This window comes from Erithacus rubecula (assembly GCF_903797595.1).
Source record: "Erithacus rubecula genome assembly, chromosome: 8".
Lineage (NCBI taxonomy): Eukaryota > Metazoa > Chordata > Aves > Passeriformes > Muscicapidae > Erithacus > Erithacus rubecula.
Genome location: NC_136659.1, coordinates 21,698,269 through 21,725,863, shown reverse-complemented (window position 1 = coordinate 21,725,863; position 27,595 = coordinate 21,698,269). Strand labels below are relative to the sequence as shown.

General features: G+C 48.8%; 2 protein-coding genes across 3 annotated transcripts in view; one reads left to right on the top strand and one right to left on the bottom strand.

The window, feature by feature from the left end:
* Positions 1–465: 465 nt before the first annotated feature.
* Positions 466–19,482, bottom strand: STK11IP (serine/threonine kinase 11 interacting protein). 2 transcript variants are annotated; one of them, XM_079310954.1, is made up of 24 exons: positions 19,288–19,481; positions 18,986–19,188; positions 16,933–17,007; positions 16,627–16,722; positions 15,656–15,763; positions 15,384–15,455; positions 14,296–14,425; positions 14,023–14,126; positions 13,151–13,240; positions 12,072–12,113; positions 11,411–11,578; positions 11,026–11,107; positions 10,552–10,917; positions 10,194–10,384; positions 9,172–9,282; positions 8,250–8,445; positions 6,360–6,851; positions 4,778–4,893; positions 4,490–4,587; positions 4,132–4,310; positions 3,798–3,882; positions 3,301–3,383; positions 1,603–1,829; positions 466–1,299 (listed from the first exon to the last, which is right to left on the bottom strand). In XM_079310954.1, exons 1-24 carry the CDS (start codon positions 19,340–19,342, stop codon positions 1,159–1,161), a joined length of 3,510 nt encoding a protein of 1,169 aa, XP_079167080.1. In that variant the 5' UTR covers positions 19,343–19,481; the 3' UTR covers positions 466–1,158. The 2 variants fall into 2 exon arrangements, 1 of the variants encoding a protein (XP_079167080.1); XR_013774878.1 differs by lacking the exons at positions 466–1,299; positions 1,603–1,829 and having other exon boundaries at positions 3,334–3,383; positions 4,132–4,242; positions 19,288–19,482.
* A 176-nt stretch (positions 19,483–19,658) lies between these two features.
* SLC4A3 (solute carrier family 4 member 3) overlaps positions 19,659–27,595 on the top strand; it is a 33,374-nt gene continuing 25,437 nt past the window's right edge. The window contains exons 1-3 of the mRNA XM_079310952.1: positions 19,659–19,788; positions 24,689–24,829; positions 25,964–26,120. Of these exons, the coding sequence (XP_079167078.1) occupies positions 24,776–24,829; positions 25,964–26,120 (211 nt within the window). The 5' untranslated portion in view covers positions 19,659–19,788; positions 24,689–24,775. The remainder of the gene's footprint in view (positions 19,789–24,688; positions 24,830–25,963; positions 26,121–27,595) is intronic.

Sequence of the window (27,595 nt, the reverse complement as noted above, 5' to 3'; positions counted from 1 at the left end):
ATTTTTTGAGCTACATTTAACTCTGTACAGGAGAGGCTGAGAGAAGGTAAAGCCTTGTACAGGGAAGAACCTAGAGGCAGGCACTCCCACCTCCACAGCCACACCAACCACAGCTCCTGAGAGAGACAAGCCTCTGAGGGTCTGTGCAGCCAGTGAGCAGTGTGCTGGGGCTGGAAGGCCACAGGATGCCCACCTAAGGGAACTGTCAAAGGAGAACACCCCAACCTGCACCTGGTGTCAGTCTAATCCTGTTTCATCCTTGTTCCTTTGTTGCTGCTTGGAAGCCAGGAAGGTGGAGAAGATTAGCCTAGCAGCCCATTCGCACCCACCCTGAACAGGAAGGGGAGAACGGCCTGAACCCCATGAGATGTTAGGGAACCCCTAGGGCAGCAGCAAAGCTAGCATGGAAGCCCTTAGAATGACATTCCAGCACTGCAAAAGGATGAAACAAGGAAAACATGACAATTCAATAAATATAAGCTTTTATTACAATAGAAAATAGTAAAACTCATGTTAAAATAGACTCTTGCTTTTGGACTGCTCAGAAAAAGCCTAAGCCTCGCTTATACCTGCTGGCCCATAAAGGTCCTGACTCCTAAGCAGTGAGCAACACATTTCTGTGCTGAGAACCTCGAGGCTTCTTCCTCCCAGTGACAGTGAAAGACTACAGCAGCAGACTGAGCCATGCCCCACCAGGCAGACAGGTAAGGGCTCTCTGTGGGGTTGTGTACAACATGCTTCATCCCCTTGTGCAATCACGCTCCTGTTAAGAAACAGGTAGCTTGAGGGAAACCATGGACGAGGAGGGAGAGGAAAAAAAATTATCAGCATATAATGATAGCTGTCCTGAGACAGCTAAGAAGGCAGCAAATGCATCTGCCAGAAATGGCACCTGACTGCCTTTGGGTAGCTTACATACTATTACAAGGAACACTCTCCACTTTCTCCTTCAGTGGCCAGTCCAGTGCAAATAAATGACTGTGCAGCCTGAACCATCATGTGCTCCCCTCTTACTCACCAGAAATGGCCAGGGGCAAGAGTAGAGTGGAAAGCAGAGGCCACAGAACAGCAAGGTCAGATAGGAGTGGGAGACACTTGTGCACCATTGCTGGCACAGCAGCACTTGACTCCAAGTCCTGCCTGCTCCAGTCACCAGGCTCACTCCAGTGCCTCATGCACGGCCTTCCGGAGCTCGATTGAGAACATCTCCTCCCAGGGCCCACGGATCCACTCCACCAGCTCTACCAGGAGCTCAGGGCACTCTGTGCGGATGTGCCAAGTGCTCTCCAGCTTCAGTACCTGGCAGGGAGGAAAGGGAGGGAGGCAAATGAGCAGAGTGGCCTGACAGGCACTGATCAGCCCTGAGCCACCATCCCCCAGCACAGCTGCCAGCTCCTCCTAATTCCTCTGTGACCTCCTCCTCCCTCTCTGCTGCCAGCAGTCCAGTGTCCCTTGCATGACTTGCCACTGTGCTCCCCTGGCTCTGTGGTACAAGGCCCTAGGTTAGAATGGGAGATGACAGCCCCAAGACACTCTTACAGGAACAAGATCTGAGCACAGTCAGCCCCCAGCATTTTGATCCCATGACCATCTCCTGGTTACCTCATCATACAGCATCAGCTTGATGTCACAAGGACAGAGGCGATAGGTTATGATATTGCTAATACTGGTGATTGGCTGCTTCTCCTTCAACTGGATGTTGCTCCTAGGAAGCATTTCTGCCTCATGGTCTTCATCCAAGGAGGGCTGCACCTGCCACTGGTGATTTTCCTCCAGCAGAAATAGCATGCTTCGGGTACTCAGCAGGGTCACAGGGAAAGCAGATGCCCCTAAAAGGATATGAGGGAATAAGAAAGGCTTTGCTGAGAGCCTGAGTCACCACAGAACCAGCTTTGCTCTCCATTCCTCCCCTAGGGAAATCCTGTATAGTAGCAGTGACTTGGGTGAAAACCTTATCCAGCTTCCCAACTGAAGAGACCAGGCTACTGAAATGTGGCTGGGCTTGACCAGCTTATCCAAGCTTGTTGCAGGAACATGCATATGAAAGACCACTGCCCAACAAGACTTGTCCAGCCCTCATATGAGTCACCTGAGTCCTTTGACCTCTTAAACAACATTTTACTACTCCTTGGTTAAAATTTGGCAGCTGCAGCTCAAAGGCTGCCTTTTTTGGCCTGAATTTGTCTGGCTGCAGATATCTGATGGGTGTAACAGAGAGCACGGACATAAAGTTGAATACCAAGCTGGGATGCATCATAAATATGACAGGAAGGAAAGTAGTTTTGATAATCATTAGGGAACATAAATATAATCCAGCTATTTCAGTGGGTGCAAATTAAAAGCACTAGAATTTGGGAATAAGTTAGATGCACAGTAATAGGGAACCATTAGCAAAACTGGCTGAGGTCACAGAGGATCACAAGCTGATGCAACAGTATGTTGCTTTTCTCATCACATCTAACTCTTGGGAATTAGGAGACTAAGAGAAAGGAGATGTTTAATTAATCTTGTCTACTTGGTAAAGAGGTCTCAGCTGGAACTGTATCCAGTTTTGGGCATCATACTCTAAAAGACGAAAAAACTGTAGAATAAGAAAACTACCCTGTAAGTTCTCCCTCCCACATACTATTTGTTCAGCTTGAGGATACCAAAAATTGTACTTCCCACAGATTCCTTCTGATCCTCACTCTCATACCTCCCCAATGGTCAATGGTGATCAGGGGTGCAAAAACTTAGCAAGTTGGTCAGAATGTGATTAAGAGCTAGATTGTTTTTTTCAGTGCCCCAAGCTATGACAATTGTTCACTGAAGACTCAAACCTCAAGTTTAATGCATCTGTCCCTCAGCAAGGCCTGGAGCAAAACCTGAAGGGCTCCAGCAGGCTCCTCCTGTACTATTATCTCAGGTTCTGGACACCTACTACTGTTTTCCCAAATGAAGAAGCCTTTCAGCAACTCACACAAACCAGCTGGTTTTATGACTCCTCATCTTTCCCTCATATCATGGCCATGATCCAACCCTCAGATAATCTCTAGCTTCTCAAGTTGTCACCAAAACTGGTGTGCAAGACCAGCTGCTCCCTAGAGCCCAGACTTCCACGCAGAAAGGACTGGGGGATTTGCTGGATGTACAGAAGTATGCTGCTATCCTACACAGCCCAACACTAGAAAAGAGCCCCCACCCCATTTCACTGCTGGACAAAGGATGCAGCTCTTTTGCCCCAGGCTGTGCACTAGAATCACAAGCATGTAAGCAGACAGCACAACATGTGGGACATCTGGCTACTGAGATCTCCTGTACCTTGGATCAGGTAGGCCAGCAGGTAAAAGAAACAAGTTTCACCTGCAGCTGCAGAATCTGTGGTCTTGGAGTCCAGCAGAGGCCTGGAAGAGACACAATAGTGGCCTGATAAGGAAGAGCTCTGTTTCCAGTCTAGTTCTGCCATGAACTAGCTACTGTTCCCAGTCCTCTTGGAGAATGGAAGGACCCACATCTCTTACAGATAATGCAGTCTTCCCTCTCCTGGTCCTCTGACTACCACCTTGTAAGCAGGAGCCAAATACTTCTTGCTAGTAGGAAAGCTGCCCTTTGCCTCCTGCTTTTTTTCCCTCTGTTATATCCTTCTCAGGCTCCTCCAGAAGAGCTGAAGTTGCCCTGTCTGGCTCAGCCCATGACATCCCTTTGCCTGTTCACCCTCTGTGCAGCAGGCACTGTTTCCAGCACCCTGCCTCCCAGGGTCTGCTGGATAAGCAGACATCCCTTCCCACCTGAAATCCCAACTTCTTACAGGCTCTTACCATAGCCAGTGTTGGGGATTCATTTCCACAGTGGGGATTTCCTTCACCTTACTCCTGTGCTTAGCAGGCAGTTCTTGCATGAGGTCTAAAGAGGGGGAGAAGGCAGGTGTCTTTTACTGCAAACACAAGGGCAGGACATAATAGTTCAGGACGCTTCTCTACTGTTCAGAGAGGTGTTGCAAGTTATGATTTCAGTGAGATTCTCTCCCAGCTTTTTTTCTGAACTGTCAAGAAGGTAATTTCCAACATATATCCAACAACAGCTGTCCTGATAGTTCCCCAAGAACAAATCATTCAAATCCTCTCCCCCACCCTCCTACACCTCTACTCTTACCTGTCAGGGTCTGCAGGAACTGGTCACAGCAGCTTTGGTTCCGGATCAGCAGATTGTAGGAAGTTTTTGGGTTCTGAAACTCCATTCGCAAGCTCTGGTGGCAGAGCCCCACTTCCAGATGAGAAATATCAGACAGGTAGTGAGAGTCATTCTTCTTCAGCCAGTCTGCAGGTTGTCCCCTAATCACAGAGCACAGCCCTCAGCTGCAGCAGGCTGCCCCATCTCCTCTCCCATGTCAAACTGAGCAGGGGGTTTGCCAGAAGAGCCTGTGCATGTCACCACCCCCCAGAGTAAGGGCAGCAAGGCTAGCACAGGCTGGCACTACCCAGCACTCACAGACTTGCTGCAGTGTCCTCACCTGATAGCTCTGGTGACTTCCAGCACATAAATCTTGACATCAGAAGCAACCAGGATTGAGAGGAACTCTCCTTGCCGGCCAAACTTCACCATGACCACCTAGAGCACACAGAGGGTGGGTCACAGCCTTGGCCTGCCCTTGACAGCTCATCCACAGACAGGCCAGCCTCAAAGACTCTTCAGCTCCCTTCACACCCCACAGCCTCTGAGACGCCACCTCAGTGCAGAACTCACAGGGTAGCAAGAGGGACAGTCGAAGAGCTGTAGGGGTGGTGCTGTGGGAGCTCACCTTGAGGAAGCACTGGAACTCCTCAGCATTCTCCTCAAAAACTTCCATGTCCAGGTAGAGCTTCAGGCGATGATCCACTGCCCGGAAGTCCCTGGTGTTCAGGATGCTGTTTACAGCTGAGGAGAGCAAAGGGCAGCAGTGACACTCTGCCCACTGAGCAGGGGCTGCCCAGGCATGCAGACAGGCACCAGGGCAGCAGTGTCACTCCCTCTGCACACCTGCTTCCATCAGCTCTCTCCTCAAGATAAAGAGCCAAATACAGGGCTTTACAGGCCACAGGTCTCCATATGGAAATAAAAAAGAGGACTTCATTCCTCCAACACTTGCTTTTTTTCTTCAGATATAGAAAGCTTTGGTCTAAGCCAGCTTCAAAGTGTGCTTGGCTGTTTAGTCACAGAAGGACACTGCTTTGCTGCTGGATTTGGCAGGAGGGCAATTCTTTATCACAAAGCCAGAAAGATATTTTTTATTTCAGCTTAGGTCAATGTTTTAACTCTGACTTTGATCATGGCAAGGTTAAAGGGGCCAGAGGAAGACACAAATAAAACTGCTAAAGAGTATAATTAGGGTTGTCATGAAATTGTATAAACAAATAATTTATACAACAGCCACAGTACCACCCAAGAGTTTGCATTTCCCAGCAGAGCCTGTTCTCCACCAGAAATACTATACTAATCAACCACTTCTCAGCAGGAATTTTCCACAGCAGTTTTAAACTGGGATCTTGCAATTTGACCCCAGAAGAGATTGCTTTATTTCTCATACTTCAACTGTACGAGACTGAACACAGCAAACTTAAAACTGTGATTCTATACTGACTCCTCTTCTGAAGCATGGCAGTCCTGAAGGACTGGGGGAGACCTCTATAGATCAAGAAACAAATAGGTCTGCAAATCAGAACTACATTCAGCTGCAGTAGAGTCACTTGCTGGGCTAGACCAGGTAACCTCCACAGCTCCTTTCCAGCTTGTTATTCTGTAAATCACAAGCTGATACCCAGGCAAAGACAGTCTGCTACATCAGAAATCCAAGGTCCTTCAGAAAAATGATTTGTGGACCTCCTATCTTGCATGACAGCCCTCACACAGCCAGCATGCAGTCTCTTGGACAAATTTTGTCATCTGAAGCTCACAAAAAAGTGAGGAAAGCACAAGCAACTGTAGATCCACAAACCAGAACCTCCTGCTAGCACACTAGCCTCACACTGCACTAAGCCCAAGAATAAACACAGAGAAATTGTGCATACGCTTCTCCAAAGGTAATGCTCCAGCTGGCAGCTCATGGATGCCACAGGAACCCAGTGTGTCTGGGCAATGCATCTTCCAGAGCAAGACACTATTACTCAGATCTAAGCAATAACAGGTATTAGGAACTGACTCACTTTCCCTAGCTTCAGGCATGAGGATTTAACAGAGAGGGGAATGAAAATCTCTGGTCATAAGAACCATATGTTTATGGCTGCTCATACTTCATGTCCCCCATCCCCACTAAACAGGAGGAAGTGTACCCTCCCAGCACCAGTGATAAAACCAACAGCAAGCTCTCAACACTCCTAAGCCCTGCACAGCTTCCTCATACTCACAAGGACTGAGATTCCATGTTTCCTCGGACTCAGAGTTCAAAGACAGCGAGGAAGGAGTGGGTCCCCGAGAAACATTGTAATGGTAGCTTCCCATCAGGCTGCCCCCATTGGTGTCCGGGTGGCTGAGGGACAAGTACTGGCTCTTCACACCCTGCTCCTTCCCAGAGGCACCATCTGATCCATGGGAGCTGGGATGAAGAGTGCTGTCAGGCTCAGTGCTCAGCTCTGGGGTCCTGGTGCTGTTGCTGGTGTCTATCTCCGAGCTGTCCTCCCCACCAATGTAGAACTTCCCGCTCTCACTGGCCAGGACAGATGTTTCCTCTGGGCCCTCCTGCTGGCTGCCTCCCTCCAGCACAGAGTCTGACAGGTCCTCGCTCGTGCTGTCAGCACCAGGTGGCAGAGGTGTGCTGGAGCACTCCTCTGAAGGCAGAATGACCACATGGTCACTGGAACAACTGGGACAGGCTATGGGCTCGCCAGCTGCTGCAGGACCTGTGGAAGATTTTGTCAGGTATAAAGAAAAGCCAGAACAGCTCTCCCCAGCAAGATTTTACTTCCCCCCACCTCCTCTGCAAACCACAAACCCTCCCTTTTCAAGGAAGAGAATAGTTACAGTCTGACTTGAGCAGCTTGTTGAGCAATTTGTTCAGAAGCAAATCCTAAACACTTCCCCTCACAAATGAACCAGAAATTCTGGATCAGTGCCACACTGAACAGTTCTGCTCAGATTTAGAGTGCCCAGTGTGTACTGTGGTTGCAACTGAAACTGTATCAGGGCTTCGCTCATGACTTTCCTCCACTTCACATCTGCAAGTGCTCACACAACCTCTGAAGCCCAAGCTCATGACCAGTCAATCCAATGTCCCTTAGCCACCTCTATTCCCAGCATGCTGTGTCCCTTCCCCAGCTGTCCTCATCCCTCTAGACTCTGATTCCTGTTGCTCCCTTCACCCACACCAGAACAGACTCCAGCAGGATCATGGAACTCCCATTACTCTGGTAGGGAGAAGAAAGTGTCCTGGGGTGGAGAAAAGTGCTGCAGCCAGGACAGCACTTCTGTATCTACTGCAGTACTTCAGTCCCAGGATACTTAGTCAAACAGCATCTTTTCAGCTAAGGCACTCCCCACTTCAAATACAAACTAAGCTTCGAAAAACACAGCAATCCGAAGATGTCTACTCAGGACTAGCCACATCTCAGCTGAAATACCACATCAAGTTTAAAACAGCCAAAGAAAAATGTGGACAAAATGGAAAAAAGTACAAAGACCAGCGAGAAACTGAATGTATGAGATATGACTGACAAGTAAATTATCTAGAGACTTGAGCTTATTTAGTTTAGAGGACAGAAACCAGGAAAAGTTACTGGGGTAGAACAATGGCCCTCAAGTACAAAGAAAGGGATAAATTGTTCCTCCAAAGTGGCAGCAGGAGTGGGCTTAAGACCACAGACAGGAGGACTTAGATAAGGGTTCTGATTGTTTTTCTCAAGTCTAACAGCCAAAGTTTTACCTGAAATACTGGAGACTCCCTGGAAGCTTCTGTTAGCAAAAGCTCTTTAGAAAATAAAGTCTCTGTGGCAGAACTGACTACATGACCTTTAGGTCCTCTCCCAGACTTCAGTTTCCAGCACCCCTGTGTTCCCCCAGGCAACCCAGAACTGAAGTGCTGTTTGCTTAACCTTAAACCAGTGCCTTATTCCTGCTAGGAAACAAGGCAGGCTCTTCCCAGTCCAAGCAGGCCAAGTGAGAGTTCATGCCACAATAAGTTTTAAATTCCAATAGAGACAAGACATCTCCTATTATTCCATGCACTGCACCACAGCTACCACTCTGGAAATCTGCCTGAGCATTAATTAGCAAACATCCTTCTCCTGGGCACTACAGCCTACCTTGATCTGAGGCAACTAGAGTCTCCAGGATTTTGGTGTCTCCAAGCTCTGAAGGATAGGAACCTTGATGCCAGGGGGCCAGGGACTGTGAAAACTCCTGCTTGCATTTCAGGCACTGGAGTTTCATGGATCCTTTTTCTTGGTCCTGATTTCGTCGATTCTCCTCAACAGCAGGGGACAACACTTCAAGGATACACTAAAAGTAGCAGCACAGGGAAAATGATGCTATCAGGTAGCTATGATTGTCCTAATAAAATCAAGCTTCTGACACCAGCATGTCATTTCGCATGCCTCACTATAGCCTTTCAGAAAGTAAGGGGTGCAAGAACATTTTCCAGCTGTGCAAGACTTGTCAGGGGCATGGAGCTTCACTGGAGAAGACCAAGACAACCTGTCTTTGCAGGTCTGTGCCTGATAGCTACATACTGTTAGGCTTTCTCTGGAACTCTGATCTCAAAGGTCCCATGTACTTGTGTCTTCCCTCTAATAACTTGTTTAAATATATTAAGTAATACCTTGAGAAAAATGATTGGATTAGAGACCAGAGTTCCTACAGCAGCTGTGTGGACATAGCACTGACATTCACTGTCCAGAGGACCAAGCACAGGCCAGCCCATCACTCAGCACCCACAAAACATTACATTGCACACGCACACGTAATGATCACTGGCTTGACAACTTTTCATCCCAAGAGGGAGAAAACTGCAAGACCCTCTCCTTGAGAGCACCGTTTATGCTACAGGAGCTCCACTGCCCATGGCCATGCTCACAGGGCCCTCCGCAGGTCATCTTTGCAGAAGAAATCCCAACAAGCCAGACACAGGCAGCAGGTGCTCATGTGCTCTGAGAACAGCAGCCCTACGCTGGCTGGAAGAATTCAGTGTCTTGCAACAACACTGTCCCCTCCCCAAGGCTCCCCCACCTGCAGACACTGCTCCGGGCAGTCGTCAAGCACCACGTATTTGCGCTTCTGCCGGTCCTTGCGAATGTAGCTGAAGTGCAACGTGAGGACAGGGAAAACCCGCTCCAGGTCCTGCAGGAGACACAAACACCCGTTCTACAATGAGGGAGAAGCTCTCACAGACTACATTTGTTTGAAAACAGTTGAAACATGGCCATAAAAGCACTTTTAGTGCGTCCTAAGCATCCCTCCACAGCTGATAACATTTGGGAGTCTGGTAAAATGAGAAATAAATGAACAAATATAAAGCTAATGAGTGCTGACAACACTTGCGCTGAGTGCTTGAAAAATTGCATGAGCCTTTGAAACTTACAACAGTAACTTTCAAGGCCTAAAACAAAGCATTTCAAACAAGAGACCTTTTCATGAAGGTATTTCAGAAGAATATCAAGCCACAAACATTCAAAAACGCACAAGTTTAAAAATGAGTTGCAACTTTTACCAAAAACAGTATTAGAGAAACCTGTGAACATGTCCACATTCAGATTAAATGTAAAAATCCTACCACAAGGAAAAAGAGATTTCCAAACTCCCTTTCTAAAGAACCGCAAAAGCCAAAAAGGGCTGGTAATGCTAAAGTGTGCACCTAGCAAAGATGGCAAACAGCCCACTGAGCTGCCAGAAGCTTTTTAAACATCACACAAGGCTCTGTGCTGCTCTAGAAACAATAAAGAGTCCTCCAAGGCCAGGAATGGATGGGAAGGAGATCTCCATTTCATTTAAGACCCTCTTGAGAACTCTCTCATTCCTCCACACTGGAACAAGTCCAGCCATTGTTTACAAATTCCAGCTCTGGAATAGATTTGATGCTGGCTTTTGCTGCATTGCTGCAGGTAGTCTTAAGCAATACAGATGCATTAGATACATGCATTGAGTTGAAGAGATGCTCAATCAGGCTTTGCAGGAGCTAGGAAAAGACCTGCAGGATTCTCAAAAGGAGCCCAAATCTAGAATGCTGCCATACACAGAGAAGTATAACTCACCATCCTCTTCCAGGTCAACTCAGAGGTCTCCACATTTTTCAGGCATTTCAGCTCCAGCTTGTGGAGGACTCTGGCAGCCTTCAGTTCCACCTCAATCACATGCTTAGCTGTGACTCGCAGGAAGATCCAGTCTGGCTCTGGGTCCCCTTCACCTTCTATTTGGCTCACCAGCACTGGCTGGCACAGGTCCACTGCCAAACAAGAGACAATACAGCTCAGTACATGCAGCAGGCCTTCAGTCCTGCTGGATCTTAGCATTCCCACAATACTGGACATCACAATACAGCTTCAGAGATAAATCACATCTGATTAATCTATTTTATTGTCCTTAAACACAGCAGTGAAAGGACCTGTTTACCTTCTACCTTCTCCTCTTCTTCCTCTCCAAGCATTAGCTCATCTGCCTCCTCTTCTTCTCTCTGTTCTCCTTCCACAGGCTCATCCAGCTGTACTTCAGGTTCTTTCTCCTTAACAGTGTCATCCAAAGGAGGAGAGGATCCTTCCTGGGATATTTGGGGCTTTTCTTGCTCTGGGTCAGAGCTGTCATTCTGCAAGTCCACAACAGCAGGTCTGTCTGTGATCTCATCTGCAGAACGGCTGCGGGACATGACGGGTCCTTGCTCCTGCTCCTCCAGGTGTCTCTTGTACTGCAGCCAGTCAGCACCAAAGCGATCTCTGAAGCTGGCCAAGCGCTTCATCTCCTCCTGATGCTCCAGCACCAGACCTGCAGAGAGAAAGCTTGGGAAGCATGAAAGTAGTCACCAGGCCAGAGCACCACTCTTACTGTGGGCAGTTTAGCTGCTATGTTATTAAGGAAGATGACAAGCCTCACCAGCAGAGAGAGGTAATGCCTGGGGCTCGTGTTCTGTGTCACTTGGCTCCGAAATACTTGCCCTGCGCACTTTGACTTTTCCCTGGAAAAAAAACAGGATAAAAGTAATTGTAAGGAACTAGAACAATGAAAACTGCACCTGATGAGGGGCTCTGCCAAGCTGAAGGGTTTATAGCTATTACAGTGTAGACACACACCATGAAACACTTGTCAGGGTACATAAAGACTGATATTAAAGGCCCTTCCTAACACACAGCAGTGCAGAGGCTCACTAACCACGCAGAGAGTACCAGACCACATCTCACTGCAGGAGGCTTCCACATCAAGGCATCCCTTTCACCCAACATGCCAGCTGTACAGCTAGGAAGGTATGTCAGTCCCAGACCTTGTTTTTCTTTCGAGGGATCCTGATGGCCACATTCTCTGATGGGGACTGACTGTCGCTGAAGTCTGCAGCACAGGAGCTCTCCAGTGCACTGCGGTCCAGTGCAGTCTTCTCTGAGGTAGAGGTGTGGATGGACTGGGACACACTTTGCACAAGTCTTGGGAGATGCTAAAGCAAGAAGAGAGTATTGACAGCTGAATTCAAAGGGTAGACAAAATAACCAAGCCATAGCTCAGGCTGACAGCTTTCCTGCTCCTCACTCCAAGCTTCTACCGCCTCAGTCAATGTACTGTCAACAGATCCTGCCTGGTTGATTGGACTGTTTATCACAACCACTCTGATTTAACTCAAATCTCTGCCTTTCTTAAAAACAGCAGATGGGAAACTGATAACTATTTTGCTGATATGTAGTTCAAGAGTCAAGTACCATGCAGTACCTGAAGAAGAAACAGGCAAGGCTTCAAGTCCTGCAGGGCTACATAAGCCAGAATAAATTACACTGGCCAGTTCCAACAATTATTAGGAATCAGCACGAACTGAGACAAAATGATCTGTGTCAAAGTAGCCCATGAAGATTTAATAGGACACATGACAATGCAAAAACCTGCCAGAGTTCCCAGTCCCAAAGCCAGTAAGATCAGTTTTTAACAATTATACTTACCATCAGGTCTGAGGAAGAGAGTGGCTCCCCATCCAAGAAGAACTGTAATTAGAGACCCATTTGCAGTCAGATTCCATTTGGCTGGCACATACTCAGGACAACTTCTGCTGACTCTTACTTCCCTTCAGGCCACCCTAGGGTTGGGATCCCTGGCAAAAAAACTGCAAAGAAACAACCCTGTTCCTGCCTATCCACCACTCCTTTAGCTGTAGCTACCTGATTTAATAGCATATAAGGCCAGAAGGGACTGTTGTGGTTTTCCTGTTTACAGACTTTATAACTTCCAGAAATGTTTCCAAGACAGTTCACGGAAGAGGTACAATAGATTATTTTACAACAACTCAAATTGTTTTGAAAGGTACTCCCTTTCACCTCAAAGCATGTATCCTACTTCTAGCCTGATTCCACATAGCTTCCAGTAACTTGAGCTTAGTGAAAGCTTTTTCCAAGATGCAGTTTGAAGACAATAGATCCAGCCATTTGCCACTAATATGAAGGGCAGACCAGCTCTGGCACACCTTTGACCCTTAGCAAGTAAGTTTATTTTGCTAAATTGCCAGAACACTGGCTTTGCTGGCTTCTTTATTTGAAATTGGATTACCAAGAACTGACCTAAGCACTGGAGTGTAAGGGAACAGTGATGACACCTGGCTGAGAGCAGAGAGATGGAGACAGAGGTGGTCGTGGCTGCCAGTACATACTTAGGTAAGGTGGGCCAAGACTGTGAGCTCCTTCTTTGCACAGTCCAGCTACATCATTACTATCTAGCAGGAACAGAGTTAACTTACATCAGTGAGCAAAATTGAAAAAGTAGACAGTGAAGATATATTAAAATCTGAGGTGGTGGAAACCGAAATCAGTATTCAAATCTGTGCTGACCAGCACATCATGTAAAAATTTAAGGTTAAATTACTCTACTGCAGGTAAAAAAGAAAAAAACCAGAAGCAACCACAAAACAATCACCACTGTAACATAGCTGAAATAAATCTCCAAGTTTCTTTTCTCCCATTTGACCCTGAGTGTTAGAACACCCTATGCCTTCAACAGGAGGGGCAGTAGGTAGGTGGTTAATACTCACATTGGAGAAGGCTGCCCTGGGAGACACATGGACAAGGGCTGCAGATCGGTGATTTTGATGGAACCATATTGGGTTTCCCTCCAAATGCAGCTGGGTGAGAAAAAAGACAAGTTGTTACTAGAAGCAACATTCTCTACCCAGTCTATCCTGTATGCAGGCCCCAGTCTTTATTCTCTGCTTCAAGAAATATCCTTGCAGTAGAACAGTTATCAAGCCAGGAAAGGACTAGGATTTTACAATGCTTTCTGAAATTAGTTCAGCAAATAGAGACGAAGATTAAAGTACCTCCTATTCATGACCTAAATCATTATAAGCTTTTTCAGTACTGACTCTGAGAAGTGTTGAAAGAACAGTCCTTTGCAGGCCCAGAGAAGATGTGGATGCCCCATCCCTGGATGTGTTCAAAGCCAGATTGGATGTGGCTTTGAGCAGCCTGGTCTAGTGGGAGGCATGGCAGGAGGGTTGGAACTACACCTTTAACATCCCTACCAACTGAAACCACTCTCTGATTTTGTGATCTTCTTTCACAAGCAGTATAGTGACTGCCATGCTCCTTCAGACTTCTCTGAACACACAAATCCACAACAGGATTATGGGAGGATCTTCAATGAACTTGACAGTGTTAAAATCAGAAAGGACGAGCAAGGAAGTGGGGATGAATATATGAGAAAAGGCTAGCTTGAGGAAGGGTCACTGAAAATGAAGGCTGAAACACAGGTGTCTAAGGCTCTCCCATCAGTTTCCTGCACTAAAATTAAATGCTCAAGAGTTGAACTTATCTGTCAAAAATCTCTGGTTACCACAAAGTCTCCATCTTGCACACCCTGACCATGAAATCCCTACTCTACCAACCCATCAGGCTTTATGCTTACTTTTTTTAAATAGTGCAGATTGGACAATGGTGCCAGCTGGGCATGGTCCAGCAGCAGGTTATAGGCCACATCCAGGTGCTGCAGATTCACAAGCTGTTCCACCCCTGTGAACAAAGTGAGAAGCCATCAGCATGCTAAAAGACATAATTTAGGAACTTCCCTCAAAACTGAACCCTAGCAAAAATAGTTATGCCCAAGATTTCAAGTCCTGTTTGTTCTCAAGGATGACAGGAAGGCTTCAAACTCAGCAATGCTCCTCCCTTGTGGGCTCACCATTAATGCTGTCGAGCTCATTGCTGCGCAGGACCAGAGTCACCAGCTTGGATCGGCTGAAGACGCCCAGGTTTGGCACCTTGGACAGGAAGTTGTATGCCAGATTGAGGTATTCTAGCTCTGTAAGGGTCTGTTCAGAGACAAGAGCAGCACTGGATCAATTGGGACCTTAACTCAAAACCTGGCCCTGAACTCAAGACAGGGCACTAGCTTCTACCATTTTTTTCATCCCAACAAGGTCAACCAACAAGAGAGTTTTTTAAGACTGTTTCTGCAGGAAGAGTTCAATGTTCACATTGAGAGTGTTTTGTTTAGGGGTGCTCAGCATCATCTAACTGCTTTACATAATTGGCCAGGAGTACCTTTCTCTTTCCTTGCCAATTTCAATGAAGCATAATGGAAAGGACTGGACATCCTGCCTCACTCAGCAAAAGCAGTGAACTACCAAAAGAAACCCTTTCTTACCTTTGTAAAGATGAGGGGAAATGATAAATTGGGAGCCTCACCAACTCCATGAAAAGCTGTTTCATTGCTTTGCTTCAAAGAAGCAGATCTAGCCCAGCAAAACATGGATTTAATTGCCATTTCCCAGAAAAACATGTGCCTTTATGATGGACTGCCCCTCTTCTAGAGTGACAGGTTTCTGAGAGCAGGAAGTAAATGCTACTGGCAGTTTGAACAAACAGTAAGCTTCTACAGCTACATGCCTGGCTACATAACTCTCACCTGCACAGATTACAGCAGTCTTGGCCACAGTGGAGTGCCCACCCTGTGAGGGGCTGTAGACACAGAGTACCCTGTGTGTTTCAGTGCATCTACCACTCAGCCATGTTGGACTGCCAAGCGACAACCAGAGCTAACTCTCTGTCTCAGAGGTGAGGAACACTGCCTTCTCTAACTCAGTGGCACTCAGACTGTACATCCAGGACAAGAGTTTTCAGGCTGCAAGCACTAGCTCTAAGCCACACCACATTTGTGATTTCTTTCATTATACCTCATCTAGTAGGAACACGATGTCAACCATTACAGAATTTTAGCAGTATCCTCTGCACAGGAGGAAACTCTGCTGGTCAGTCCAAAATACTCACCGTTAAATAGTGCTCACAATCCTGGATCTTGTTGTGACTCAAATCCAAGACCCTCAGAGCATTCAGTAATTGCTGAGGGACAAAAAGACATTAGATCAGATCCTACAGCTGTCTCTGTTATAGCATGAAAAGCCTCTCCTGCTGGGAGAGCAAAATTGACACTGCCTGTTTCCTCCCACCCAGACCTAGCAGCATCAGCAACAGAGGGCCTGGCTCTTGGCTGTGATCATCTACTTTTCTCCTCAGCCATGCAGGAATGATGCACCACTCACCAGTGAGTCATCCAAGGTAGTAATTGAATTATAGCTGAAGTTCATAGTCTGCAGTTCCAACCATGGGAGAGCACAGCTCAGATCTCCACCACATGCTGAAATTATTTCCTAGGAAGGAGAGGAGAAATTCCTCAGTGAGTACTAGCTGTTACAGTAAAAGCAGATGAACATAAGAGAACAGTCTAGAAGGTGGCTGACATATTGTGCTTTACAGACCCTGTCTTGCTTAGAGAGGCAGTAATTTTTATGTCCCCATTTCAAGTATTTGGAGGTGGTGGGAATCTCGCAGCCAGATATTTAGAAAGAAGGGGGAGATGCTTTTGTTTCCTATGCTGAAGTGGCAAAGGTTAACCTAATCTGTTAGATTTCTTAGAACACTGAGCACAAAGACTCATGTTAATGAAGTCATTTTCAGACCTCCCTCAAACAAAAACAAGATACACAGTTGCATCCTGACCTGCTTCTACCTTCCAGAGAGAAGCCCAGAGCCCCATGGCCAGCACAGCCCATGCTACTCAGTTCTCCATGGCTGGAGCTTGCCTTCATGTCTCAGAAATGTCCTGGGCAGCAGTGCAGGTAAGACATTGGGGCACAGCATTTCCTCTGTCAATAAGCTCTCAAAAGGCTGCTGAGGTACAGTGAAATAAACCTTGACAACCTGCAGGCCTTGAATGTGGAAACAGCCAGATACACAGAGTTGTCCTAGCTGACACAAATGTTGTCTAGAGCCAGAAATTCTCAAGAAGCTAAAAGAAGACTACAGAGCACATGTGCTTGCAAGAAGGAAATACTTCAACTGTGCTTGAGACAGTAGTAGGAGCCCAGAACAGGGAAGGGACATGAAGCCATACACAACATGAATGAATAAAAGAGCTAACACCATCTCCTACACCTTCCCTGTGTAAAGAGCTGTGGGATCAAGACAGCCTTTCTCTTGCAATTTACTCCAGGAGCTGTGTAGCAACACTTACCTCCAGTGTACTGATACATTTGCAACAGGTGAGAGATTCCAGCTGAGAATAGACAAATCGCAGTCCCCGGAGGCAGTGTGGAGGGACAGACCTCAACTGTGGCAGTGATGAGAAAGTAAGAACAACATACATCAAATATTACAGTGAAGGAGCAGATCCAAATTTTACCCCAAGCAAGTGTTAGCCTTCTAGGGAAGCCACAAAAGCCTACCCAGTTTTTAGGAGTAGAGGCATTCTGCAACCACAAAACTAGTCAAGAAAACCCAAACAGCAAGACTCAAAACCACTCTTGCCATCTATACTTACTTCCAGATGCCGGAGGGACTTGAAAGGGAAGATCTTCACAGCAGATTGCAAAACACAGTTTGGAACATGAACGAGCTAGAGAAATGAGAAAAGAAGTCTCATGTCAAGCTTGATTTGTGCTGCATTGCCATCTTCCTGATGCACCAACTGTAGCTCCTGGAACAGGCTGTTCCTGCAGCTCAGGTGATCCCTTAAAAGCTCTCTGCCAGTGCTGGTAGTGGCATTGTCTCCCCAGATTCACAGTACAGTAGAGATCACAGAGAATAGCATGTCAGCAAGTGTGGTCTGCCAGCCCAGGGAGCTCCTCTTCATCTCTCCTGCTCACATGGCTTCACCACTTCCAGCACCACTGGGAGATCTGACAGCTGGATTGCTCATCAGACACAACCAGCAAATCTACTAAAGACAAAACTAACTGCTGGAGATATGTTTATCAAGCAACTGGGTGGAACTAGCATGCTGGTGGGAGGTGTGCATGTACATTTCACCACAAGAGGCCAAAAAAGGTCCTGTTAGTGTTAGACTGAGGTGCCTGCAAACCTTCTCTTTGTATTGTGTAGCACAGCTACAGGCCCTTTCAGCACAGGGAAGTTAGGCTGTGCTCCTGTAACATAAAGCAGCTTATTAAAACCACATTCTTATGCTTTCTACGGACAGTGCATGAACAGTATTTCTGGCTGCTATTGAAAGTGAGTGATGAAGTAGTTACCACTTCCACTGCAGACACAAAGTATAACAGAAAGGTCACCTCTGCCAGTTACATATACATTCACACAGAAGTGACTCATCAGGTGCAGAACAGACATCCCAAGACCTCATCACCACTACTGCTTCCAAAGCTACAGCCCTGCCAGGAATGAATCACTGCCCACTGCCTGCCAGCACTAATGCTGCATGTTGAACAAGAGCATTTGTAAGGGGAGCTTCCACTGACAAGCTCTAATGATCAGTTCTAACAAAGTTTATTTCAGATGCCATTCTTGCTGGATGTCTTGATCATCTCCTCTCCCTCCACTGTTAAAAATCTGCCAAATAGCTTCTCCAAGTAAACCAGTTACCAGACATCAATGGACAGCTTCCCCTTCTTTACAGATTTATTGAAGAGCACATTTTCTAGTGAACAGAAGCACTCACCATAACATCCTCCTGATTGCAGTGTTCCTCCCTGCCTGGAGACCCATCTTTCTCCACAGATTCTGAGCCCCACTCCAATCTCCCCACTCACTACACTGTTACAAAATCCTCCCAACAACATTCTCATACCACTTCACTCTCACAGGGAAACATGTTTTTGAAGACATCATAGATTTTAGTGCTCAGCCACAGTACCTTCTGAGTCCCGCTCTGGACTCTAATGCTAATGCCTCTTCCCCTTTCAGGCTCCTTTCACCTCTACTACCCTCCCAGCATGTCCTAGTGCCGAGTAGAATCATATACAGCATCGTAACACATGCCACCTTTCAAAAACCTCTCTGAAGAATTTCTTGATCTGTAGTTTTATCTTTATTACAGCCTCTTTACTACAGCTTTTATTGTTAAAATTAATGAGGACGAGTAACTAGAAATAGCTCATGTTGTGAAACTGATCAAGCAGAACCACTGCCCAGGCTGCTGAAGTAAGCAGCAGCCTCAGAGTGTGTACAACATCTGACCCCTCTGCTCGAGCTCCCCGGCTCTGCTGCCTTGGGCACATCAATCATCACTCCAGGAGCACTCAGCAGTGCTCAGGTGGCAGATACCGCCTGAATTGCTCAAGCACTTCAGGAAATAATAATCTGCCCAACAATGACAACACCTTACCAAGGTCAGAACATAATTAACTCCTGCTACCCCCGTTTTTAACCCCGAGAAACTTTCCGCCGAGTCGCAGGGCTGATCCTAGGTAAGCAGCTATAGACTATCGTACTGAGCGACGACTTTAGGCAAGAGCCCTGTGAGAGCCACCGGACCCGCGGAGCCTGGACGGGGCAATGGGCAGAGGAGGCTGCTCTGAAGCTGTGCCTGCACCTCCGCCGGCCGGCCCTGCAGCTCCCCGGCCCCGGTACGCACGGACCTTCAGAGAGTGAGTCTTCTGCAGAACGTCGAAGAGGAACTGCGCCTGGAGGATGGCGGCCGTCTCGGCGGGGTGCGAGGGCAGCGCCACGAAGCCCCGGTTCTGGTTGCGGGAGCCCAGGTGCTGCTCGAAGACCTGCGTGAGGTGCTGCAGGGTGGAGGTGAGCAGCGTCAGCGTGCTGGAGCCGTCCAGGACGAGGTCGCCTGCAGGAACGGGGAAGGACGGGCCGGGCCGTGAGTGTCCGCACACCGCGGGCACTGCCACGACCCGGCCCGGCGAGGCCCGCGGCGGCCGCCACTCACCGGCGTCCTGCAGCAGCCGCGCCAGGCCGCGTACCAGCGTCTCCGCCGCCGCCATCTGCAGCGGGGAGGCCGAGGCGGCCCCGGCCCGGCCCGGTTCGGCCCGGTTCGGCACGGCCCGGCGCGGCCGGTCCCGCCGCCGCTCCGCCGCTCTTCCGCGTTGCCGCCGAGGCGCGCCCTTCCGCCGCACGGGCGAGGCGGCCGCCGCTCACATCCGGTTGCCATGGAGCCCGCCCCGGCGTCCCCCTCCCGCCCGGCGGGCCCGCGCCCCCCGGCCCCCGCCCCGCCGCCGCCCCGCGCCGCCGCCCCGCAGCCCCCCCGGTAAGCGGCGGCGGCCCGGCGGCGGCGGCGGGCGGCGCGGAGCGGAGCGGGCCGGGCCGGCGGGAGGCCGGGTAGCAGCGCCGCCCGCCGCCAGCGCGGCGCGGCACGTGTCGGGCGGAGCGCGGCGGCGGGGCCGGGGCGCGGCGGCGGCGGCGGGCGGCTCTCCTGCTCCGGCGGTGCGAGGTACGGGCCGGAGGGGAGGGGTGGGTTGTCCCTGCTCTGCCCTGGCTGCAGCAGCTCCGCCTGGCTGCCCTGCCCCAGCCCGGCTGCGGGGCGCTCCGGTGCTGCACGGTGCGTGGCGCGGTGCGGGTGGCTGCCGGTGCGGGGCACGGTGCATGGCACGGCACGGCACGGCACGGTGCGGGGCGGTGCATGGCGCGGGGCACGGCACGGCACGCAGCGCGGCGCTCGGGGCTGGATGCGGCGCGGAGCAGTCCCGCGCTCCGCACCGTACGGGCTTGCACGGCACGGCACGGACATGGTGCAGTGACCCCCGTGCCTGTCCGTGTCCCTTTCCTTCCCTTCCCCGGCTGTACGTGTGTCTGTCAGAGCCGTCCGTACGTCCAGTGGAGCGGTGGCTCATTGTTACTGTCTGGTGTTGGCACTTCGCTCTGGAGTGAATTTTGTTCCGTGTGTTCCTTTATGTGTCTGTGGACCGTGCAGGCTCCGTCCCGTCTGGCACCCTGTGAAGGGCCTGTTGTGAGCGAGAGTCACGGAACAGACGAGGCTTCAGGAGTGAATGGCTGTGATGGTTCATACAGGGTAGTTCCGTGGAGTATAGGGTTCGTTGAAATATTTAAGCCTTCTGAAATGATTGTGTAATAATACAAATTTCAATGTAGCCATGTGGCAGGGAGATCCACAGGTTAAAACCTTCGTGCTGGAAAACTTTGTGTGTTTACTGTCTTATGTGTTGCCGTTTCATTCTGGTGCGTGTCTGTTCCTCGGCCATGACAGAGGAGATGTAGGGGCTACGCAGCCCACTCCTGTTTTGTTTGGCTTTGAGGCTGTGTCACAGTAGCATCCAAATGCTTTGATGTATGCAACAGCACCCCTCCTGCTCCTTCCCTCCGTGGACATGCACATCAGTATTTCTTCCCAGGAAAATCTTCCAAGGCCTCTAATCCTTCTCCTTTGTGAGCTCTTCCCGTCTGTGTCTATCAGCCAGAGTCCCTTCTCCTCCCCTATCCTCAAACCAGCTTTGCCCCTGTAGCTTTATCCCTATCTTAACATCCACTCCTAGTCTAGACACTCCACAGCTAAATTATTCTCAGCCGATGGCCAAGGGATTAAGGAGGAGTTGTAGAGATGGACGTGGGACCTGATGGCTGTCTCCATGCAGCCCCTTGCCCACGGAGCTGGGGCAGCCTGCCTGTAGTGTTACCAACTCATCTTTATTGCAAAGGGACAGCGTGAACTGCTCACCTCGGCCCTCAAAGGTGTGCCAGATTGCGTTTTCCTCAGCAAAGCTGGGAAGCTCTGGCCCTGTGGAGCAGTCTTTGGGGATGAGGGGGAGCTCCTTGGAGTCCCTGTGTGCAACATGTGGGAGATGCTGTAGCATTGCAGGGACATGCCTGGTCGCTTTCGTTCAGAATCTGTTAAGCTTAGATGGAGAGTACTGTGGTCAGTAGAAGATATGGTGATTCCTGTGAGCCAGTTCTGTTTACTGATGTGCTTGTGGAGGGAGAGAGCGGGGATGTGTGAGTGCGCACAGGTTGGCAGGCTGTGGGTTTTCCTGGCCTCCCTTCGAATCTGGCCTGCTGGCATGATGCTTCTATTACTGAAAATTACTTCTAGCGGGAATGCTGAATCACGTACTCCCCATAACCAGGAGATACAGTAGGATGAAGGTATCAGTCATTTGCTTTTATTTAGTGGTTTGTTTTTTTAGTTTCCCATTTTGTCTTGTGCTCTTCTTATGGCAACCAAGGCAGTTGATGCCAGCAGGCTGAGCACTTCAGCATCGTGCTTATTAGGAGAATTCTTCCTGATATTCCTTTTTAGTTTCTGTTTTAAATTTTAACCCATTCCTAAGTCTCTTTATGAAGGGCTGGCTGACCAAAAAAAAAAAAAAAAAAAAAAAATCTTTAGTTGTGTTTTACACCCTTGAGATCTTTCCAGACTGCTGGCTTGTCCCCTCCCCATCTTAGTCATCCCATATTGTGCTAGACAAAATTAGCTCCTAACCTTTCCTTATAAATCAATCCCTCTGGCCCACTGGCAAAATTTTGCTCTTCTCTGAGCTCCATCTGTTGAGGGTGGTAGGAACGCCAGGCAGGATCCTGGTAGGTGTCCATCCTGCCTTCCTCCAGAGGTGGCACAGAGTAAGGGGCAAGTGGCCTCTAGTGGCCATGGCCAGCCGTGAATGTGCAGAAGGGGAGCACCAGTGCTTTCAGGCTGTGGGCTCTCCCTTCTTCAGGAACAGGGGAGCTGGTAGGGTTAGAATCTGAGAACACACCTCTCATCCTCACCTGTCTGTCCTCCCCAAAGTGTGAGAGCCTTCCAACAGCTGGGCCCCAAGTCCTGCCTGCCTGGAATGCCCACACATTGCATCCTGCTTTCACAGGCTGCTGAGTGGGGCATCGATGGAAACCCCGTGGGTATCTCCCAGTCCCTCTGAAATTTTAAAAGCAAGTCCCCAGGGCTCTCTTACTGCTACTATAACTGTCTGGCTTTCAGCTGTTCAGCCTGTTGGAGTGATGTCTTCAGCATAATTCTGAATGTGCTGCTTTGATGGGTAAAGAAAGACTAAGTGCTGGATTTTCCCTCCCTTTTAACTTTGTTTAAGCAGTGGGGCTGTAGTTTTATACTCAGTATAACACCTTGCAAAGCTGGTGTCAGCAGAATATGTTACACCCAGCAGTTCTCCAAAATGTGGGTTTCTTCCCTCCCAGAGCACAAACTGCCCCTGGAGCCTCTGCCTTGATTCAGACATACCTAAGGTTGACCTGAAACAAGACACATAGCTTCACAGCCCTGCTGATAGTTTTTAGTTTACTTTAAGGGCCCCACAAAGCATGTTAGTGGCACAGAGGTGAAGCTGAGCATTAGCATTTCTTTTGTTAAATTGGTTTTACCATTTTGCTGGGTCTTAATGATTCTGGCTCTACAGGAGCTGCTGTCCAAAGCCCCATTATCTTTTTACTCCCTAAGTTATAGTGCTTGCAACACGTTTCGCAATCATTCTGTAGTTGTGAATGTTCTGTTCCTTAAAAATGTCCAATCCTTTCTTTAACAGTGATGATGCCATGGCCGTGCAAAATGAGGTTCCCCTGCCAGCTCTTCCCACTGGAATAAAATGTTCCCTGCCTTCAGTTTCAAATTTAATGCTGTTTGCTTTCATGGAATTATACCCTCTTCTTGAATTATATGCAAAAAAAAAAAAAAAAAAAAAAAAAAAAGAAAAAACCCCCCATGTATTAACCTTTTCTCTATCATGTCTCCTACTAAAAGGATTACCTGGATGCTGCATTTGCTGTTTGTCTGTCTTGGCAGCCTATTTCTCTTGAGCTGTTGAGGTCTTACTGAGGATGAAATTAGTGATGAGTCCAATGAGATGTGTTTCAAGGGTTTCTTCCATTATGTTTTACCTTGTTCCTGATAATTAGGAAGGTGAGCAAAGGAGCACTCTTCATCAGTGGTCAGATTAGCTCCTCAAAAACTTACCTTGCACATGGGATTTTTGGTTTGGGCCCTGGGATTTTTGGTTTGAATAAGCTCTTCGTGTAGGCAGAGTAAGCAGACTGAGACCTTCTGGAGATTTTCAAAGATGGGATGATGAAGTGGCCTTACTGGTTTCGTCCTTAGACAGTCTTTACTGTTTTAGTCAGCTGTCTTGAACAGTGTGCCAGTTAGGTACTTCAGATGAGATAGTAAGAAACCCCTCAGAGACAGCCAGGACACATACTCCCTCCAAAGCTTTCATAGCTGGAGAATAGCTTGTTCTGAAAGATGAGTTTAACTTCTGTTAATTTTCTTTGTCATAGATACAACTCATTACCAGAGACATGGCTAAGCTGTCCTCTGACTTTGCAGTTTTTTGCTCCTTCATGACATCGCTGAAAAAAAATGTTTTGCCAATTTTGAATTCATTTGTATTCTACCCTTGTAGTTTTAACGAATGTCCCTTTTGTTGTGCTGGGAGCTGAGGACACTTTGCTTCTCCCTGTGCCCAAATCACTGTGTATGTGCTTACATCTTCTCTGTTTCAGATGGGTTTTTGGAGATCAGTATCTTCCCAGTGCCAGTCTCTGTACCATCTCCAGTTCTTCCTGGGATGTAGCCCGTGCTGCTTAGACTGTGCTGCTGCTGTAGATGGTTTGACCAGAGATGTTTCTGTATTAGTCTGTAGCCCAGTATCCCAATCCTTGTCAAGCGTGGCACCTCTTTGCCTTCCTTACCTGTAGCTGGATATGGAACAGATTGGTCCTTTGTGTTGTCCTTAGGGACCTGTGTGTCCTTTAGCCCTGCTAGGGCTGACAGGACACAGATGTGCAGCCTGAAGGTTGTTCTCTTTGCCTGTAACATGTGTTGTTTTGTGTGTGGCGTTTGAATGATGAAATGTTTGTCCTTGTGCTGTCTCTGTGGTCTGCACAGCTCTCTGTGGTTCCTTCTGGCCATTTTTGGGATCTGTCCAGTTAAAGCTAGGTGCCACAGGACCACTCTGCTGCCTGCTCCTGGCATGTACTCCCAGCACCTGATCTCTCCAGCTTTTTCTTTCCCTGGTGGTCAATTCTACCCCAGCTTTGCACAGATGTGCTGCTGTAGAGGTGTCTGAGCAGGAAGCTTCTCTTTCTTTTGCACAGCCCATGCAGGAGTTATGTATAGCTGCTGTCTCCAGTGGTCCCTCTGACCTTTCAGAGGACAGGATCCCATCTATCCCTGATCAGCTGGAGCTGGTGGCCAAAGCAGCATGAGCTGGGCCACTTGCCCCTGCACACTGGCAGGGGACAGGCCTGTCCTAGTGATGCCAGGGAGGTTCTCCAAGGGCTGGTGAGGTGACCTCTGGATCAGGAGCCAGGGGCTTGAGGGCGCTGGCCAGCAGTCTTCCACGACATTCCCTTGTCCTGCCCTCTCTCCACAGGTTATGCCACTCTCCAGGTTTGCTGGGTGCCTGCCGGTGAAAGAGAAGGGTTGATATTTTGCCCAGGTCCTTAGGTCCTGAACCAAAATGGCAGCTGGAGAGTCCCCTCCCGTAGGAGATGTCTTCATCGCCTTGCAGCAGGTGAGCTGGGAGTCCAGCAGCAGCGGGGCCGTGCTCCTGCTGAGAGCGGGACTGCTGTCCTGGCAGCGTGCTGCAGGAGGAGACGCCGTGCTACCGGGACACGTCTGCACCAGGCGTGCCCCGAGGCTGCCCTGACCCCGGATCCTCCCCACACACAGCTGACTGTGCCCCAGAAAAGGCCACAGATTGCTCTGTGACGCCTCTGTGCCTTCACATGCCGCTGGGTAGGGTATGCAGGAGGAGCTGAGCAGCTTGAAAATAGACTGTCCCCATTGAGGCTGGGCTTGGGACAGCTGTGCTAAGGTGAGAGGAGAAGCAGTCTCACCCAGAGGTACAAAGCTGCTCCTAGGAACAGGGATGTGAGGAGAGGGATCTCTTGGCTAAAGCTGGCTTGCTCCCTCTTTCTGCCTAGCAGATTTGTCACAGTTGGGCCTCCTCCTGTTTCCATGGAAACACGGGAGTCCACAACAGCTCCGCGCTGGCATTTCGGCTGTATTGATGGAAAATTTTACCAGCTGCAGCTGCTCAGGAGAAAGAAAGAAAGAAAGAAAGAAGGAAAGAATGGCCAAGGGACACCTGGTGATGCTCATCTCAGGGCACTTCCACCAGCAGAAGGCAGAGAAGTTCCCATTGCCTGAAATAGGAAAATGGGCAGAAAAGCCTGAAGAAGGCATCCAAGAGTCCCTAGGTGTGTGCAGGGGAGGTGGGAAGACACACTGACCCAAGGACAGCTCACCAGAGCAGGGATGCTGTTTCCCAAGGGGGAATACAGAGGAGGTCTAAGAATGAGACATGGCCAACTGGGCAAAGGGAAGAGCAGAGGGCAGGAGAGAGAATTTCCAGCCAAACAAAAGCTATGCATTTCCTCTGATGGGAAAAACAGTCACTGGCAAAATCTTGTGATACCTGCCACTCAAGAGCGGTGTGGAGGACCACTAAGGTATCCCAGCAGAGTGTGCCTTGGAGCTTGCTGGTCTGTTCTGGCACTTGGTTTTGAGCAGAGCTGTGCCTCTATGTTACGCCCCAGGCCTGTTGTAGGGAGCTGCTGCTCCTTAGCAGTGTTGGAAGGGCAGGAAGATCCGAGGGCTTTAGGGGTCTGCCGTGTTTGATTCTTACCTGGCGGTTTCTGTGCAGGGCAGAGATGACGCAGAGAAAGCCTCTCCTGGTGCCGAGGACGATGAGGACTTGGATAAGACTTTGTCAATCGAGAGATTTGGGGACCTGATAAGCAAGTCAGCATCAAGCAATCTGGAGAAGCAAAGTCGCAGCTACAGTGAGAGAGATTTTGAATGTATGTAGGTTTTGAAACATTGTACCCCCTTGCACCCTTACCAGCAGCCCTTACTCAGCCCCACCTGCTCTGCAGCCTTGTGCCGGGACTGCAGATTGTATTAGCCTGCCATTCACTTCCTTCCTGCAGAGTGTTCCCAAGGTGCTGTGTACACACAGTTTAGCACCAGTGCCCACGGCCTGTTTCCAGTCTGTTCCTGTCTCCTGTGTCTCCATAGGCATAGCTACTGCACAGCCACCCAGCGGCGTCGCTCAGCCCGGGGTGCTCGCTCCCTCCTAGACCAGTCTCTGAGACCTCTGCAGCTGCTTCCCCAAGCTGAAATTTCCACTTTAACACAATTTTTTCTTCCATGTGGCTGCAAAGAAACATCCAAATATGACCAGAAGCCAGGCTGTCCTCCCCAGTCTGAAAGCAGATGGCTCCAGTCTGACATGCCTGTGTATTTCTAAATAGTACTCAAGAATCCATTGGGCTTATCTGATCAAAGAAAGGAACTGCAAAATAAAAATGGAGTGTGAATTTAAAGTGCTGTAGTTATTTCACCTGAATTCATCTGAGCATCATATCTGTTGCTCTAACTGCACTTTCATGATGAAGGCAACTGGTCTGCCCAAAGTTACTTTGGGTGTTAAATGGGAATGTACCAACAAGAGTGACCATATGCTATTGCCTGGTGTAGGTGGGTTGTTACTCTGTAGTAACATCAGTGAAAGGCAGGAAGAGGCCCCTGTCCAGCAGCCTGTTTGTGTGGCAGGCACGTAGCAATGGTTGGGAGATTTTCCCAGTGTGTGGCTCTCCACAGTCACATAGTGCTTCTTTTCCAGCTTGACTTTGATGGGATACAACCTTGGGAACATTATGTCCCAAGTATATCACCAGGCTGTTTTCTGCTTGGCCACTCATTTCCAATGGCTGTTACAAAAGCTTGCTGGTAAAAGTCTGTTACTGTAGTGCACCTCAGCTGCTGTTTTTTTGCCTGTGTCATTTCTCTACAAAGGCTCCATTCAAATAACACTTCCCATTTGGGCTCACAGTCACTCATGCACATGGCTGCAAGGTGCTGATAGCTTTGCTGTGGGTTGAATTCCTGTCCTGTGCCCATAGGACCTACCTGCTCAGGAGCTCTGCCTGTGTGCACAGATGTGCGGGTTGGCTTGGAGGACATGGATGATCTGCTTGAGCATGCATGGCAGAAGCTTTTCAAAATTTGACTAGAGATTTGTACTGTTTGGGGTTGGGATTTTTTTCCTTATTAATAGGAGAATAATTTTTCTTTTGTCAGAATCAAGCTCGTTTTCCTCTGAACTCCTTATTTATTTCTGTTGTCTAGGACTACATCAACCCTGGTTATCAAAAGTTTTATTCAGTTCATATCCATAAAGCTGGAAGATCTGGTTAGGTCATTAGACTTTTAAAGATAACATACCAGCCCATAGAGGTGAATGCTCTCTAGGCTTAGAAATGTTTCCTGCTCT

What these genes read in the sequence shown, in the direction of transcription:
- STK11IP (XM_079310954.1), bottom strand. Translation starts at nt 19,342, where the DNA reads ATGGCGGCGGCGGAGACGCTGGTACGCGGCCTGGCGCGGCTGCTGCAG. An exon ending in ATTGTGAGCACTATTTAACG is followed by an intron (nt 14,426 to 15,383) that starts GTGAGTATTTTG and finishes GTCTCTGAACAG; the next exon opens with ACCCTTACAGAGCTAGAATA. An exon ending in GCTGGCCTACCTGATCCAAG is followed by an intron (nt 1,830 to 3,300) that starts GTACAGGAGATC and finishes ATATCCTTTTAG; the next exon opens with GGGCATCTGCTTTCCCTGTG.